The sequence below is a fragment of the Leopardus geoffroyi genome, chromosome D2 (genome assembly GCF_018350155.1).
Source record: "Leopardus geoffroyi isolate Oge1 chromosome D2, O.geoffroyi_Oge1_pat1.0, whole genome shotgun sequence".
NCBI lineage: Eukaryota > Metazoa > Chordata > Mammalia > Carnivora > Felidae > Leopardus > Leopardus geoffroyi.
Window position 1 is genome coordinate 48,093,759 of NC_059334.1, and position 19,661 is coordinate 48,113,419.

General features: G+C 36.5%; 1 protein-coding gene across 8 annotated transcripts in view; it reads right to left on the reverse strand.

Moving 5' to 3' along the window:
* Positions 1-19,661, reverse strand: part of PARG (poly(ADP-ribose) glycohydrolase) — a 132,781-nt gene that overhangs the window by 65,389 nt on the left and 47,731 nt on the right. For all 8 annotated transcript variants that reach the window (XM_045438030.1, XM_045438034.1, XM_045438033.1 and 5 more), the window contains 2 exons: positions 10,414-10,506; positions 6,748-6,905 (listed from right to left, as the gene is read on the reverse strand). In XM_045438030.1, the coding sequence (XP_045293986.1) occupies positions 6,748-6,905; positions 10,414-10,506 (251 nt within the window). The remainder of the gene's footprint in view (positions 1-6,747; positions 6,906-10,413; positions 10,507-19,661) is intronic.

Below are 19,661 nucleotides of genomic sequence, written 5' to 3' on the forward strand. Positions count from 1 at the left end.
CACATGACATGGAAGGAATGAGAGACAAGAAGGAGGTAGGAAGTCAGGAAAGATGAAATAGGTTTAAAACCCTTGCATGAAGTCTAAAATTCCACAACAGGGAAGTCTGAAAGAACTATGCATAGACACCCAAACAAAATGAATTATCCTGGTATGAAAGCAAGTGAAAATAACATAAAAACAATGACAAACAACATAAGCGAAAGTCACAAGAATGAGAGACAGAAATGCACCAGAGAGAAAAGGCACCAGAGAGAAAAGGCACCCACAGAGAGAGAGAGACTCAGAGAGAATGAAGACCTTCTTATAATAATCAAGCACTTTTAGATTTTTTAACTTCTCAACACCAATTTCTTTTTTTAGGTTTCCAAGTCCTGGGTGTGTATATTTGAAGGCCTATTTTGAGCCAGGAGGCATGCATATGAACATGCACATAAACTAGACCACAATAACCCCTCTACATGTAAGGAGGACATTTTGACATTTAACTGAGTGGTAATTAGAGAGTATTTAAAAAAGCAAGCAGGGGAGCCTGGGTGGCTCAGTGGTTAAGTGTCTGACTCTTGATCTCAGCTCAGGTCTTGATCTCAGGGTTGTGAGTTCAAGCCCCATGTTGGGCTCCATGCTGGGCATGAAGCCTACTTAAAAAAAGTTAAAATAAAATAAAATAAGCATACAGAAAAAGCCAGTCAGGCAACCTCACTTTTTGTTATAAACAAAACTTTTTATTTTCAAGGAAATAAGTCAATCGAGGGTCAGATATGTTTTTCTTTCCATACATATAAGGAAAATCATAGTTGAATAAAATCTTTCCCTGAATAGAATATTGATAACATTACTGGAATTGGATTCTAGACACACACACGCACACACCCATGTGATTTCGAATTAAGGATTAATCCCATTAGCACACAGTAAATCAAACCCAAAGCACTATAACTTCCACTTTAAAATGGATGCAAATAATAACCTGGAACCCAGCCACAAAGTCATTCTTGGCTTTTCTGTGAAGCACTCTGCCATATGGCCCCAGAAGCACTTTCAATCCAGGGAAGAGGAAGATGTAAAAGCCTCCTGGGCTGACCACTGCTGCAACCCACAATTAATCTCTGACCATCAGTTTCTAAGCAATCTCAGAAGCATCAATGCTAATCACATTGGAAGCCTTTATATGAATGTTTAGGCCCTGAAAGGCAAGCAGGGGAAAAGGTCAGGGGTATTTAACATAACTAAGCAGGCTGGAAGAACACAACAATAAATAAAAACAGGAAGACTTATTCAATTTATTGACATCAGCCTCCTACCACATACTCTTAACCATTTTTCTTATTCAATCAACTAGCTAGCCATAGCTCTTTTGAGGCTAAATACACTCACACACATACAACTCCCAACTGCCAGAAACTATAATCATAAATAGCAACTAGGCCAAAAAGAAAACACCACCACAACAAAATGCTCCATAATCAGCTTACCAAATGGCTCATCAAATTAGGTACTTGATCTTTCATAAGTCACATGAAAAAGGGGAACTTTTGGTTGTTTTCCATCTCTGGAGCACACTCAGAGCATTTTGCTCGAGAAGAAGCGAGACATAACGAAAAGAGCACGGAGTCTGATGGAAGACAGTGTCCTGCTTGTTCTGGTGACAAGTCATTTACTTTCACTGAACCTATTAGTATAGAAGGTTCCCTACCTAGAAACTTCCACAGATAGAATCAAAGTAAGCTGTCAACAGACAGCATCAATGATCATGTATAGTCATCATTCCTGCTTTTTGCTAGTTTAGGCTTATTAAACACATACCATCTCAGTGAGAGCCAGGTGCTGCCAGGATTCCTTAAAACAATTGTGGTTAAGCCATACAGAGAAAGACAGATATCATATGTTTTCACTCTTATGTGAATCCTGAGAAACTTAACAGAAACCCATGGGGGAGGGGAAGGGAAAAAAAAAAAAAGAGGTTAGAGTGGGAGAGAGCCAAAGCATAAGAGACTCTTAAAAAATGAGAACAAACTGAGGGTTGATGGGGGGTGGGAGGGAGGAGAGGGTGGGTGATGGGTATTGAGGAGGGCACCTGTTGGGATGAGCACTGGGTGTTGTATGGAAACCAATTTGACAAATTTCATATATTGAAAAAACAAATTAAACAAATAAATAAATAAATAATAAAAAAAATAAAGACTTATAAAACAATTGTGGAAACTACCACAGGCTTTACCTGCCCAACATTCTGGTGATCAAAAGAACATCTATCAGCCAGAAGACAAGAATATGCCTGGTTTCAAATCTCCAATGGATTAAACTCTCATTTTCTGAAAATACTATTGGGATACCATAAGTTTAAATCCCTCATGACCTCACTCTGGACTGATGAATAGTTTTGGTTCATTTTACAGACCAAGGATTATTTCTAAGGGTTGTTCTAGTTTCTGATTAGCTATGAGTTAAGAAGTATTAATCTGGTTCATTCGAAGGGAGGCTGGATAGCAGAAAGGTTATGAGACAGCTTCTCGAAGCCAACTTTATCTTGAGTTTGAATCCCAATTGTACCAGTTAACTTGATGAAGTAATCCTACCCTCTCTAAGCCTCCATCTCCTCATGGGAAAAATGAGAAAACAATACCTAATTTATAAAACTGATGCATCAAGTAAAAAATAACAGCAAGGTGATTAACACATAGCAAGTACTTAATAAATATCAGGTATTGTTATTAAGAAATTGGGGCACCTGGGTGGCTCAGTTAAGCATCCAATTCAGCTCAGGTCTTGATCTCACAGTTCAGGGGTTCGAGCCCCGGATCGGGCTCTGTGCTGACAGCATGGAGCCTGCTTCAGATTCTGTGTCTCCTTCTCTCTCTGCCCCTCCCCACTCGCACTTGCGTATGTGAACAATAAAAAAAAGAATTATTCTCATGCAAAAAAAAAAAAAAAAAAAAAAATCCAGATAGTGCTGAGTAAGCAGAGATACTTGAGATGAAATAGGACATTATGTAATGCCCAGCAAAAAAAAAATCCACTCATTTACATAAAATGCTTATATTGTTCAAATCTATATTCCCTTCATTAAGAAAAACTCCTCAGCCTCTTTTTCCATCAAGCCTAACAAGCTGACACTCAGAGCCAACCAGCTCAGCCTTTGCCCATGCACAATGAAAAAGATAAACACGCCTTTGCCAAGACGTTCCAGCATCCTCCTGTCAGAAGTTTAGCTGAAAAGCAATGATGCTTTAAAATTAAAACATGTATTAAAATTGATATAAATTCTGGTAATAGCGGCAGGAAATGGGATGTCACAAAAACCAAAGCTTCCCAAGACTTCTTGACTTCTGCCAGCCGTTCCAAACCTGAGGTCCACATTACTGTTGAGAAAAGAAGGCTGCTAGTGTAGCAGGTGCCTAGCCCTCAGAGGGCCCTGTGGACTTGTGCTTCTTTCACACGCTGACTGTACAGTGAGGGTGAAGGGGGGTTATGATACCCTATCTATGGGGTTATAGAAGGGAAGGAAGAAGCTACCCACATTAGCTGTTTGGGAAAGACTCAAAAAATCTGTAGGCTTCCAACCTCAAAATCAAAGTACAAAAATCACCCATTCTTTTCATTAACTTTGTCTGATGATTGACTATTTTCTTCTGATTATAAAAGTAATATATTCTTGTTAAAAACAATTTTAAAAATATAGTAAAGGATGAAGTAAAAGCATTAAATGTGTTTCTCTCACTACCCAACGGGAATCATACTTTAATTCATTTTCTTGTCAGTCTACTTTCTGCTTATACATGTACTGATGTGAACATAGAGGTATGTTAACAGATACAGGTATTTTAACATAATTGAGATCATATTCTATACGTAACTTTTCATTCCTTGTGAAAGCCTACAATTGCTAATTGAAATCATGCTTAATCTTCTGCTCTCTTTCTGTGCTTTTTCTTGTTTTACCTGATGAGGAATGTGTATTTGTAGTCATCCACAGAGAGCTTAAAGCTCTTAAAGAGGAAAGGGCTATAAACATTTAACCATGATACAGGACTAACATTATCTGTGAATAGTTTAAATACTAACTCTTTTTTTTTTTTTTTTTTTTTAAGTAAACTCTATGCCCAACATGGGGCTCAAACTCATGACCATGAGATCAAGAGTTGCATGCTCTACCAATTAAACCAGCCAGGTGCCCCTAAATACTGAATTCTTTATGGGTGAAACTTAACATCTGAAATTTGGTTACACACACACACACACACACACACACACACACACACACACACATATATATAAAGTGGGGTTGGATAGGTGAAAACGGAGCAAAATAAAAAATTCTGGTTAGTACCAAACTTGGGTAAGTAAACATGGGGTCATGATACTGTTCTCTTTATTTTTTAGCATGTTTGAAAATATCTGTAACAGATCTTCAAAATAACTTTTTTGGAGAAGAGTCTCTCTGAAAGAACCTTAACTTAGGAAGAGAATGCATAGCTCTTATCTAAAAAATAAATTTAAAAGGTATATAATTAAGTCAAAGAATCAATCTGAGAAAGCTTATAACTAAGATATCAAAGGTTTATCTGAGGGACAAACAAGAAACATGTACTAGCTGACTACTCATCCTGTGGAAACAAACTATAAGTGGCTATGGAAACACTAACTCTAAAGCATTATTAACTAGACCTACTTCTTACCAAAATCAAAAATCAGAAAAACACAAAACCACTGGATCGGCCTTCAGAATTTTGGATAGAAATTTGATTAATTTACAGCATCCCTGGTGATCCTGGAGCTAATCAAACATTTATTCCAAATAAACAGAGAGACTACTTACTGTATGGAGATTTATAAATATAACTAATACTCTTCATGGAAACAGATAATTACATTTCTACAGAATTAAATTTCCATTGTTTACTTACATACCAAATTTGTCCATTTCCTTTTCTGTATTAAAAAAGAAAATCTGCAAGAGATGCATAGCCCTTAACTACAAGTGAGTAGAAAAAATTCTTTAACAATTTCTCAAATAAGCAAAAAAAATATATATTTAATAAACAGGTTCTTTACACAATTGCAATTGCAGATACCAATGCTGTGTTTTCTCTCAATTCTATCCCAAATGCTAAAGAAATCAAAGGCAAATACTTGAACTATATATGGCTTAAAAATAAAATATCTCCTAATTGCTAAAGATGAAGTTTGAAAACTAAAAGACAATAGACTAAGAATGAAGGATCTAGTTTTAATCCTAACACTCTTCCACTAACCAGTCAATTTCTCAAACATTTCATCTATAAATTTTATTTTCATTCACTCAACGTGGATTTATTAAAGGCCTACAATGCATGAAATTTAATGAAAGATTCAGATCCCACTGAAAGGATTAAACAAGCAATTATAAAGAAGTAGGGTAGGTGGTACAGCAGGAAAAGTAGAGAACACAAAAGGCACATGCCCAGTTGTACAAACCCAGAAGAACCCTGGATGCCTCTCTTCACCCACTCACAGATACAGTTTGTCACCATCACACTGACTTGTTCTTCAAATGTCATCACACCTCTACCCCCACTGATACACTATCCCAGCTATCAACCTCTCCTTCCTAGTGCATTGCAATAGCCTCTCCAGCTGGGTAAACTCACTGTACTTCGGCCCCTCTCCACTCAGTACCCACATTGTAATCAGAACAAACTTTTGAAAATGTAAATCTGATCAGGTGCATCAGCTTCGCCCTCCTCCCATACCAAATCCTTTAATGACTTTTTATTACCATAGGAGGGCCTTGCAGGCACAGTAGGATGGCCTACTGGCCCCCATCCCCTGCAGCCTGTCCTCTCTCTGTGCTGCAGCCGCACTGGTCTTCTCTCAGGCTCTGGGCATGTCATGTCCTTCTCATCACAGTGCCCCTTTGAACATGCTGTACCCCTCACCCAGAATGTAATCATCTCCTTTCCTCCTTGGTAAAAACTCCTACTCACCCTTTGTACTTAGTTCAAAAGTTATTTCCTCAAGAAAAAATTTTACTAAACTATATTAAACTATTATTAAAGTATATTAACCTTTGTCAAACGATATCCTTCTATAATAGAGTATCATAATGCTATGTACCTCTTTTTTATAGAACAGAGGTACATATAGACCATCATACAAACCCAGGGGAATAGCAAACCTATCCTGGCAAGATCAGAGCTATCAGAAACAGTGATACTTGAACTGATGCTCGAAGAAGGAATAAAAACCTCGTGGAAAGACACAGAAGTCAGAAACTGGTTCGTCCTTTCTCTTGTAAGGCACTTAACACACTATGAAGAATACTGAAATTGCTTACTGTATATCTGAACTAAATGACTAAATACTATTCTCTTAAAACAAACTTAGCTAACATACTGACTCAAAACTAGGTTAACAACATGTCCCTCACAATTGGCATTTACACAAAGAGAATATGGTATAAAATGGGTATCTCTTATTGGGATTTTAAATAAGTTTTCTTATACAAATGACATTGCTTTTCATTGTTTCCCCATTCCTTTCTAGTGTTGATAATGGACAGTAACTATATAATAACAAAGATTTTCATTGAACTTTAATGATCTTGCCTACAAAATGGCAAAAATACCACTTAACTCACTGCATTATAAAGATTAAATTAGATAATTGGACATAAAATGTTTGGTCTACGGCAAATCACTGGACAAATATTAGTTCCTTCTACCCTTCTCTATTTCACTGTTTAAGAGGTGTTCTCTGAAAACATACCGATTGAAGTTAATGTCTGGGTAGCTAGAATACTCGGATTTCATCTTAGCATTTCGCCGTGGAAATGTGCAGAAGAAAGCATTAGCTAAAAGACTGGCAATCTGTTCCTGTGACATTGTGATGGAATGATTCATCTTCTGTTTCAGGAGCGGTATTGGCTGATAGAGGAAACAAAATATACAGACAAGAAGAGCCATAATTAGTTTAGCAATTTCAAAAGCAGAGGCACCAAATTGCATTTGCTAAATTAAGGCAGGAATAATTTCAGGCCACTCTTGAGTTCTTAAATCAGCAACACTGTTGAAGTCAAGGGCAGTTCATCAAGGATGATTGGAAAAGTGTACTTGTTTGACAAACTGCAGATTTCTAATCAATAATGATGATAGTGAAGAGAACACAAAACATTACTTATTAGTGGAAAACAAGATTGTTTTAGCAAGTAAGAAATAAATACACACTATCCACGTAATGAAAAATTAAAACAAAAGATGAAACGGGAAATTGCAACACCGAAGGGAGCTATTATAGCATATGCTAAATTTTATTCTCACTCATATTAAACATTGCTGGATGGAGCAATTTTTCTATTGTAGTCCTAAATAAAATGATGCTAAGGAAAATAATTCAATAAATAAGTCTTTTCCTTCCAATTCTGAATCACACTTCACTTTGACAATTTCTTTGAGACCTAAATCTAATTTTATTAAAGCAATTAATAGGACATGTGTATAAACACGTATGTATAATGTGTAAGAAGATAGGTATTTCCTTTATAATCATTTTAAGTCAAGGAAGATACAGGACATTTTTCCTTCAAATTTTTTATGACTGAAACGTCTTCTAGTTGTCCCAAACCCAAATTCACTGATCTTTTCTTTTCAGTAAATTCACAGGACCTAAGTATTGCGTTCAGTGGGTTTTATTCTACTTTAAATGTTTAAAATATATGTTTTTAAAGATATGATAGTAAAGCCAAAGACCAACTGCCAGTATACATATCAGTTTTTAAGTTTTAAAATGCTCCAGCATAATATTTAAGGATGCTTTTCTTTCTACCTTTCAGTAAGACCCAGAACTAAAAATCCTGGATATGTGCATTCATCTCAAACCAATATACTATACATAGACAACTGTCCTGATCATATTTCAGCAATCAACACCAAAGTGAAACAGAGGAAAGGCAGGCAAGACAAATCAAAAGTACAATGATGTAACAACTTTTTTCTAACAGAAAATGTACATCAATGCTAGACTAAAAGTTTCCTAGAAAAAGAAAAGGTTAAATTTGCAGTTCAACTATTTCCCTTGTGAAAATACAAAGGTAAACAAACAAGGGAAACCTAAAGAATCATTATAGTTTCCAAAAATCTCTCCTTTTAGGCCTTAGCAATTACCATTTCTAAGAAAGAAGAAACAGAGACCTCATATTGATTTCCATTTCCCACCCTATGCATTTATTTACAACTCAGAAAAGCGTTTAGAAAAGGTGACAATGTATCAATGATTTAAAGCAAACTGTTGCTTAGTTTTAGCTAAAAATGAGCTTTTAGGGGAGCAAGGGTGGCTCAGTTGGTTAAGAGTCCAACTCTTGATTTTGGCTCAGGTCATGATCTCACAGTTTGTGGGACTGAGCCTCATGTCTGGCTCTGCTCTGACAACACACAGCCTACTTGAGATTCTCTGTCTCCCTTTCTCTCAGCCCTTCCTCCCAGTGCATGTGTGAGCACTCTCTAAATAAATAAACATTATTTTTTTTAAAAAAAAAAGAGCTTTTGGGGCGCCTGGGTGGCTCAGTCGGTTAAGCGTCCGACTTCGGCTCAGGTCATGATCTCACAGTCTGTGGGTTCGAGCCCTGCATTGGGCTCTGTGCTGACAGCTCAGAGCCTGGAGCCTGTTTCAGATTCTGTGTCTCCCTCTTTCTCTGACCCTCCCTGTTCATGCTCTCTCTCTCTCTGTCTCACAAATAAATAAATGTTAAAAAAAAAAAAAAAAAATTAAAAAAAAAAAAAAAAGAGCTTTTAACTACTATTTATGAAGTTATCCATAAAAACAAGTTTAAAAATTAATGGTGATATTTTAGGCTTAATGAATGATAAATGCAAACATTCTTAACACCCAAATAATCAACAGTATGATTTTAAATAGAATAACTGGGGCACCTGGGTGGCCCAGTCGGTTGAGCGAATGACTTCAGCTCAGGTCATGATCTCATGGTTTGTGAGTTCAAGCCCCACATTGGGCTCTGTGCTGACAGCTCAGAGTCTGGAGCCTGCTTCAGATTCTGTCTCCCTCTCTCTCTGCCCCTCCCCCACTCATGCTCTGTCTCTCTCTGCCTCAGAAATAAATAAACATGAAAAAAAATTTTTTTAATAAATAAATAGAATAACTGATTTCTGTTTTCTTAGAGGAGAAATCCTAAAAAGTCATACTTGGGGAAAACTGAAGGATGTAAATCTTTTTTTTTTTTTTTTTTTAAATAGGTTCCATGCCCAGTGTGGAGCCCAATAACCGGGCTTGAACTCATCACCCTGATATTAATGCCTGAGCTGAGATCAAGAGTTGGGTGCTTAACCAACTGAGCCACCAAGGCACCCTAGAAGATGTAAATCTGATTATCAAATGCTTAGCTAGATAAAAATAAGAGTGGTTTAATATGAACCAAGATTTTTCAAGAAGTTCATGTCCAAAATGTGTTTCCTTTAATTTCCTTTTTATAAATCTAAAATTTACCTTTTAGATTTGGTCTAGAGAATGTTGATGTGATAAGTCATTAAATAACAACGTATGCAGCTCAATTTGCCAAAGATATACTTTGATATCAAACTGAAATGTTAATTTTCACAGCAGAGATTTACTTTTCTTTTTTTTAAGATATTTTTTAATGTTTATGTATTTTTGAGAGAAAGAAAGCAGAGCACGAGTGGGGAGGGGCAGAAAGAGAGGGAGACACAGACTCCAAACCAGGCTCCAGGCTCTGAGCTGTCAGCAGAGCCTGATGCAGGGCTCGAACCAATGAACTGCAGGGTCATAACCTGAGCCGAAGTCAGACACTTAACCAACTCTGCCACCCAGGTGCCCAGCTCATGGTGCTTTCTAACTTTTAAAAATGAAAGAAAGAATCTGGTATTAATCAAGAGTCAGTTAAGTGTCCGACTCTTGATTTTGGCTCAAGTCATGATCTCACAGTTTGTGATTGGAGCCCTGTGTTGGATTCTGTGTTGGACCCTGCACTCACAGCACAGAACCTGTGTGGGATTCTGTGTCTCCCCCTTTCTCTGCCCCTCCCCTGCTTGCCAGCTCTCTGTCTTTCTCTCAAAATAAATAAATAAACTTGAATTGTTCTAAATCCATTAGTATGTTTTGGGATAATGACTTCTTTTTAAGTTAGAGACTGTTTAAACAAAAAGAGAATAGGAAGTCTAAGTAAGCAAATATCAACAGAGTAAACTGAAGCTCAGAAATTGAATGCTGCATTTTTAATGTCCTTTTGCAGCATTCCCTCTAGCCTCTAACCCTTTCTTCAGTATAGCAAACTCCTTATACTCTTTGACACAAACTGTTTCCTATCTCTCTCTTCTCTCTCTTTGACCCTGACCATTACAGTTTAAAACAAATTGAGTTGTGAGTCTCAAGAAAGCTACTGGGGAAAAAGTTATTTCTACTAACCTGGGTGCAAATATTTGGCAAACAGAGTGCAATTTTCACCATATCAGGCAAAATCGACTGATATAAATGTTGAGCTTCTGCTTCTTCAAGTACCTGAAAACCAATAAAATATTTTAGTGAATAATAACCAATGAACAGATGTTTATTATGAAATTAAATTACATACCTGCTTTTCACAGGATCCCATAACGTACATTATCAGTATCATCAAACTCATGTAAAAGTATACCAATATGGGCACTAAGGTGAACTCAGGTAAACTTACAAATTCATTTTCAAATATATGTAATTTACCTGAATAACCTCTGAAAACTAATTAAGTATCCCAAATATCACATCTCTCTCATATCAACATTTATAATTAAATAAAACACTTGCAAATAAAAAACAGTACATCCTGCCCTTGCTTACAATTAAAAACTGCTAGACCAGTAAGGATTCTCTCAGAAACCTCAAGAATCCATCTAGCTTCAATAGTCTATAACTTAAAAGAAATCACCATAAAAGCTATAAAAATTATTTCAGAGCACAGTATAATTTTCAAATCTAACATACTGGGTAGTAAACAATGAAGTTTCTGATGACCTTAGAGTTTTCCTTTTCTAGGCACCCTTGGGAAGTTAAAACCACAATTCCCATGTCATAATGTGATGCACAACAAAGATAACATTCACGGCCCATTTTACTTTTGTAATTTCCCATCTCTACAGGCGTTAGAAATTAGGTCTTTTAATCCAATTTCTCTCTAAAAAGCCAGGGCATTTATTTAAAAGTACTAAAAATGATAATACTGTTAATTTGGAAATTAACCAATTTGGAATTAACTAACTAACCATTTGGAAATTAATTTGTTAACAGTCAAGATTAAAGTAAAACATTTCTCTACTTAAAATTACATTTGAACTAAAGAAAGTCTCACTTATTATCTAGTCTGATTCTGTCATTATTACTGAGAAAAGAAAACTGAGGCCAAGGAGGTTACCTGACTATCCTAGATTGAGACTGTCAATTAGTAATTAAATCAAAACTAGAACCCAAGTATTCTCACCTCTACTCCACTGCTCTCCCCACCTCTCTATGTGACCATGGGATTACTGAGAATACAGACTCTTCACAAACCTACAGATTTTCTTTGCTGTAAACTAGAATAAAGGAATATTCATTCATCTATCTGCAGCTGCACAAGGTATGTATGTAAACAGAAAAAGTAACAAATTATTTTACTCTGGTTTTAGAGGGAATTTCTAACACTAAAAATTTTCTTTATCCAGTGCTCTAAAAATCAAACTATACTTACCTCCCTCTTTAAATTGGGACAGTAGAAAAACTAATATTCAGAATGAACAGAAAGATATTTACAATTCAGGGAATTTGGGATTCAATTAATCACAGATACCTAGAAAACTAAGTGAATAACACAAGACAATTATTAATTCTGGGAAAAACAAAAAGTTGTGCTGGAAAAGCAATCATATCTTAGATATGAACAGTGTTTTTACCACCCTGGTTTAAAAAACAGAATATTGATCTTAATTGAAATGAATATGATAACTATAGTGGGAAATGGGAAGTAGAAATACCGCTTATGTTAACGGTGAAGGGGGAAGTGAACGATAGCTAAATCCTAATCCTCTATAATGGGAAGTTAACACATTTAAAAAAAAAAAAAGAATTTGAAGTGGTTAAATGGTTGCCTCTTCATTATAAGCCTCTTTACTGTAATAAAAATAAAAACTAAATTGAAAAAATATACAGTCATAGAAGTCATTCTACTATTTTAGAGGTACACATTAAAGATACTTGCTTTCCTTTGCCTGAAAATGCAGAAAACATTAACACATTTGTTTAAAAATTCACTTTTCGTACTTATAATTCATCCTTTTGCTTCTTAAAACATATTTTGAAATAATTATGGATTCATAGGAAGTTGCAAAAATAGTATAGAGACGTCCAGTTTACCCTTGACCCAGTTTTCTTTAATGGTTACATTTTACATAATATCAAAAAACAGAAATTAATACTGGTACAGTGTGTATCATTATATGCTATTTTTTATCACATGTACATTTGTGTAACCAACAGCAAAATCAAGATACAAACCTTTTTCTCTATAATCTTTCTCTCCTGCTACCCATTTAGTCACCCCCCTCCTTCCTCCAACCATTCCTAAGCCCTACCAACCACTAACCTGTTTTCCATCTCTCCAATTTTGTCATGTTATATAAATGGAAACAAACAGTATATGTCGTTTTAAGACTGAATTTTTGGGGGTGCCTGGGTGGCTCAGTTGGTTAAGCGTCCGACTTCGGCTCAGGTCATGATCTCATGGTTTGTGAGTTCGAGCCCCACGTTGGGCTCTGTGCTGACAGCTCAGAGCCTGGAGCCTGCTTTGGATTCTGTGTCTCACTCTCTCTCTGCCTCTCCCCCGCTCATGCTCTGTCTCTGTCCCAAAAATAAATAAAACAGTAAAAAAAAAAGACTGAATTTTTCATCCAGCATAATGCCCTTAAAATCAACTGAAGTTGATACAAGTATCAATGGTTAATCCCTCCTTATTGCTAAGTAGTATTCCATGGTATGAATATACTACAATTTGTTTAACCATTACTCACTGAGGGACATTTTGTTTACACTTTTGGGTCGTCACAAGTAAAGCTGCTTTTTACTTTCAACTTGCCTATATCATTATGTCTGAAATGATTTCTTATAAACAACATACAGTGCATCTTTTTTATTCACTTGGTAAATCTCTTTTTTTTGTTTAACGTTTATTTATTCTGAGAGAGAGAGAGTATAAGCAGGAGAGGGACAGAGAGAGGGGAACAGACAGAATCTCAAGCAGGCTCTGCCCTGTCAGCAGAGCCTGACATGGGGCTGAATCCCATGAACCACGAGATTATGACCTAAGCCGAAATCAAGAGTTGGATGTTTAACCAAATGCTCCCACTTTGTAAATCTCTTTGAATTGGTAGATTTAGACCACTTAATTTACATTTAATTTAGGGAATATTCATTTCATTTTTTATTTTCTATTTATCTGTTCTTTTTTCTTCCTTCCTATGGGCTACTTAAACATGTTTTAGAATTCCATTTTTATTTATCTAAAATGTTTCTGAGTACATCTGTTTGAATAGATTTTTTTCTTTATTGGTTGTTCTAGGCATTACATTATATATAACTTACGACAGTTTACTGGTGTCAACATCTTACCAATTCCAGTATAGAAATTTTACCTTAGTTCAAGTCCCTTTATCCTGCCCCATTTATAATTTTCAAATTTCCCTACATAGAAAGAACCACATTAGACCATACTATTTTTGAAAAACAGTTAAAGACAAAATGTCAAACACAATTTAAAATACTCAAGAAAAGTCTATTATACTGACTACATGTTTACTCTTTCTGTTGTTCTTCTGTCCTGATGTTCCAAAATTCCATCTTGTATCATTTCCTTTCTGTTTCAAGAAATTCCTTTAGACATTCTTTTAGGATAGGTCTACTAATGACAAAGTCTCTCCTTTTCCTTCATCTAAACATCATGGTTTCCCCCTTTATTCCTGAAGAATATTTTCATTGGATATAGAATTGTGGGTTGACAATTCTTTCCTTTTAGTCCTTTGAAAATATTTTATCATTTCCTTCTAGTCTCCATGTTTCCTGATGAGAAATCCACTATCATTCAAATTGTTTTTCTCCTATAGGCAATGTGTCATTTCTCTCCTAAAGCTTTCAAAATGTTTTCTTTGCCTTTTCAGAAGCCTGACTTTTAGGAAGTCTTGGCATGGAACCCCTGTTTGGGGTTCACTTGTCTTCTTCACACTGCAGGTTTATGTCTTTTGTAAAATTTGAGAAATTTTCAGCTATTATTTCTAGTTTTAAGCTACTAATTCTTCTATTTTTTCAGCCTTGTCCTCTTTCTCCTCTCCTTGTGGTACTAAAACGACATGAACATCAGATCTTTTGTTATAGTCCCAAAGGTCCTTAAACTGTTTTTTTTTTTTTCACATGAAATTTAATGTCAAATTGGTTTCCATACAACACCAGTGCTCATCCCAACAGGTGCCCTCCTCAATACCCATCACCCACCCTCCCCTCCCTCCCACCCCCCATCAACCCTCAGTTTGTTCTCATTTTTTAAGAGTCTCTTATGTTCTGGCTCCCTCCCTCTCTAACTTTTTTCTTTTTTTCCCCTTCCCCTCCCCCATGGTCTTCTGTTAAGTTTCTCAGGATCCACAGAAGAGTGAGAACATACGGTATCTGTCTTTCTCTGTATGGCTTATTTCACTTAGCATAACACTCTCCAGTCCCATCCACATTGCTACAAAAGGCCATATTTCATTCTTTCTCATTGCCAAGTAGTATTCCATTGTATATATAAACCACAACTTCTTTATACATTCATCAGTTGATGGACATTTAGGCTCTTTCCATAATTTGGCTATTGTTTAAAGCGCTGCTATAAACATTGGGGTACAAGTGCCCCTATGCATCAGCACTCCTGTATCCCTTGGGTAAATTCCCAGCAGTGCTATTGCCGGGTCACAGGGTAGTTCTATTTTTAATTTTTTGAGGAACCTCCACACTGTTTTCCAGAGTGGCTGCACCAGTTTGCATTCCCACCAACAGTGCAAGAGGGTTCCCGTTTCTCCATATCCTCTCTAGCATCTACAGTCTCCTGATTTGTTCATTTTAGCCACTCTGACTGGCATGAGGTGGTATCTCAGTGTGGTTTTGATTTGTAGTTCTCTGATGAGGAGTGACGTTAAGCATCTTTTCCTGTGCCTGTTGGCCATCTGGATGTCTTCCTTAGAGAAGTGTCTATTCATGTCTTCTGCCCATTTCTTCACTGGATTATTTGTTTTTCGGGTGTGGAGTTTGGTGAGTTCTTTATAGATTTTGGATACTAGCTCACCAAAGGTCCTAAAACTGTTTTCTATCCAGTCTATTCCCTTTCTGTTGTTCCAAATGAGTAATTCTGTTGTTCTTTTTCAAGTTCACCATTTGTTTCTTCTGTCATCCCATTTCTTCATGGAGCTCATCCACTGCATTTTTTAAATTTCCGTTATTGTATTTTTCAGTTCTAAAATTTCCATTTGGTTTTTCTTTATAGCTACTATTTCTTTGCTAGAACTATTTTTTCATTGTTTCAAGCAGGTCTATAATTGCCCATTGAAGCCTTTTGTGATGGCTGCTTTAAAATCTTGTCAGATAATCCTAGAAGCGCCTGGGTAGCCCAGTCAGTTAAGTGTCCAATTAAGGCTCAGGTCATAATCTTGTAGTTCATGGGTTCAAGCCCTGCATTGAGCTCTGTGCTGACAGCCCTGAGCCTGAGCCAACTTTGGATTCTCTCTCTCTCTGCCCCTCCCCCACTCATTTTCTGTCTCTCTCAAAAATAAACATTTATAAATAAATAAATACATACATAAATAAATAAAATCTCATCAGATACTTCCAATATCTCTTTTATATTAAGGTAGGTATCTATTGATTGTCTTTTCTCATTTCAACTCAGATTTTCCTCATTCTTGGTAAGGAGTCATTTTTGGTTGAAATCTGGATACTGTGGGTATTATGTTATGAGATTCTAGATCTTATTTAAATCTTATTTTAGCAGGTCTTCTGTAACAGGGGAAAGCAAGAGCTGCCTTATTACTGCCAGTTCAGAGTAGAAAGTCAGGTTTTTTACTTGGTGAAGAGTGGGGGAGGCATCCTGTACTACTCAGTTGGGGGTAAGAGTTAGACCTCCCCACCAGGCCTCTACTGTATCTTTTCTAGGGCCCCACAGACCCTTGTTGGTCAGTCTTCTCTCCACCTTTCAGAGTCTTCTCATATTTATAAAACTTTTTTTTTAATGTTTTTATTTTTGATTGAGGGAGAGAGACAGAGAGAGAGAGACAGTGAGGGAGAGCGAGCACGAGCAAGGGAGGGGCAGAGAGAGAGGGAGACAGAATCCAAAGCAGGTTCCAGTCTCTGAGCTGTCAGCACAGAGCCCGACGTGGGGCTCGAACTCCTGAACCACAAGATCATGAGCCCAAGTCAGACGCCCAACTGACTGAGCCACCCAGGCACCCTGGAGTCTTCTTATGTTTATATAGTGTCCAGGGTTTTTAGCTATATTAAGCAGGAGAGATGGGAAGAAATGTCTACACAAACATTTTTAACCTCAAGACATTTAACCTTATGTGTCTAAATGGGCTGACAGCTGCTTCTCCTTTGGGCACCTGTCCTTGTCTTTTAAAATTGACATATGAGTAGTTGCTGCCATGCTTTGCTGACTGTCACAAGCTTTAAAATATCACTTATTTATCTGATAAAGCATTTTTGTACTGGACTTCTTCACAACTGTCAACACTTCAGAGCTATGTCTAAAGCCGCTTTGGAAACAAAAACAAGAACATAAAAAACGTCATTTGAGAACATAACCAACCCAACTACTGCTTGAGACAGAATGCATAATTTAAAAAGCTACCTTGATCTCAAGCCCTCTCACATATTATTATTTTTATGTGAACGTTACTGTTTACAAATTATTATTTATTATTAATCTGTACACTGCAAACCAAGATACAAGTGGTGAAAGGCTTTTAAAATGTAAATAATTTCGGGCACCTGGGTGGCTCAGTCGATTAAGCATCTGACTTCGGCTCAGGTCATGATCTCACAGTTTGTGGGTTCGAGCCCTGTGTCAGACTCTGTGCTGACAGCTCAGAGCCTGGAGCCTGCTTTGGATTCTCGGTCTCCCTCTCTCTCTGTCCTCCCCTCCTTGCGTTCTCTCTCTCAAAAATAAATGAACGTTAAAAAAATTTTTTAATTAAAAAATTAAAATGCAAATAACTTCTTCACTTGCAGAGTAACAAGAACCTTAAACAATAAATAACAGTTATAATACATCATATATTATGTTTATTTATAATAATGGTGATGATGATTATAAGGAAAATAAACATTAAATAGTAAAAAGGAGAGCTTCATTAAATTTTCCCAAAAGTAAAGCCCTGCCCTCTACTGGAAAGTCTGCATAGATAATTATATGTAGCAAGTGTTTCTGCATATGAATGTGTGTGCGTGTATTGTGTTTTTTCTAGTCCCACAAATCCATTATGCATGTCTCAATTCAAAATTGACACAATGAGTTCCAAAATTATAATACTATTTAGTTTATTGCTTCTTTTTAAACTTTAAACCTGCTTGTTAATTCAACTGGCCAATAAACAAAAATCTTGAGTATTTATTATGTGCCACTGTGCCAGGAATGAAGACAAAGCTCTATGCTCTCTCTGTGACCCCCTCAATAGGTCAGCCTTAACCCTGAAGGGCAGTCATCATAGTGACTGTGGAAAGGCTAGTCCTTTAGCAGATAGAAACATGGACAAACTACTAAAATAAAGTAACTGATTTGCCAAATGCCAGAACATTATGAATGATTTAAATATCTAGAAGAATGCAAATAAGAGATGTTTACTTATTTCTTCTTTCATAGAATACTTGACCAACTAAAACCAAATCTGTGAAATGTGCTCTAACACTACAGACATATTCATATGTGCCTAAGTACAGTATCTAGCACACAGAAAGTATTAAATAAATAATGACTACTGAAATTTGAGAGAATAAGTGAAATCTGTAGCTGATAAAATCAGGAAACTACCATCATTTTACTAAAGGAGGAAGTTTCCATAGATATACTTCTTCAAACAGTTCATAGCAAACAACTTTTAAAAAGTGTCCAGTCACAAATCAGTGAACATAATAAACACCTTAAGCCATTCCATTTTATCTACTGGTCTAAACCTAGTTAGATCCCAGTAAAATTCTGAAATCACTAATAATCTACTTTAATGAAAATGTTCAAAAAATTTTTAAATGTAAGGTCTAAACTACATATAAATAATTTTATTTAATTATTAAATTAAGTTTTAAATTTTATTGGGGCGCCTGGGTGGCTCGGTCGGTTAAGCGTCCGACTTCAGCTCAGGTCACGATCTCGCGGTCCGTGAGTTCGAGCCCCGCGTCGGGCTCTGGGCTGATGGCTCGGAGCCTGGAGCCTGCTTCCGATTCTGTGTCTCCCTCTCTCTCTGCCCCTCCCCCGTTCATGCTCTGTCTCTCTCTGTCTCAAAAATAAATAAACATTAAAAAAAATTAAAAAAAAATAAATAAATTTTATTAAATAATTTTTCAAAATAAAAAGTATATCACACCCCAAAATCTGAAGAGGAAAAAACTCATAATCCTATGACCCTGAAATTAAAGTAACTGCTCAACTTTGTTAGTTTTTAACTAAATGGTATACTATATTTTTCTGTGGCTTGTTTTTTTGCCATAAGAGAAAGCCATAGAAGTCCTTCCATGTAATAGAATGATAAATGCTACACAGTATTCCATAGTAAAGATGTATAATTCTCTATCGATAGTAACTGTTTTTCCCAACATTAAATGAAAATTTTAAAAATACAGCAAAGGGGCGCCTGGGTGGCTCAGTTGGTTGAGAGCCCAACTCTTGGTTTCAGCTTAGGTCACGATCCCAGGGTCACGAGATCGAGCCCCGTGTCCAGCTTGGCACTGAGCACGGAGCCTGCTTTAGATCTGTATTCTCTCTCCATCTTCCCCTCTCCCCTCTCCCCCCTGCTCCCACTTACTCTCTCTAAAAAACAAAAACCAAACCGCAAAGTAAAATAACTATACACTGAATACTCATACACTCAGTAGTTTCTATGATTACATTTTTCTATATTCACTTTTGTCATATATCTACCCATCCATCAATCCATTTTTAAATGCATTTTGAAGTAACTGGGGACATCAGTACTTTCATCACTTCAGCCTGCATGTCAGTAAGCAGTATCGTTTAAAATTTAATATTTAGTTTAATATTTATTTACAGTTTTTTTCCTTTGAGGTACAATTTACATACAGTGAAATAAGCTAACCTTAAGCAGTATACTTAAGTGGCGTATTACCATTCAACAAATTTTTACAAGGGTATACACCTGCAAAACCCAGACCCCTACCAAGATATAGGACATTATCAAAACCCTAAAAGTTCTCTCATGCCCCTTCCCAGGAAACTCCTATCCCCACACCTGAGGGACTACCATTGTTCTAAATTTGTTCTATTATAGATTAGTTTTGCCTCTTGTAAAACTTCATAGGTTGGAAACAAAGGACCTGTTCTGTTTTATGGAAGGCTTTTTTCCCCCCTCAACACAATATTTTATCAGTGATTTTGTTCCCTTTTATTATTTTATTCC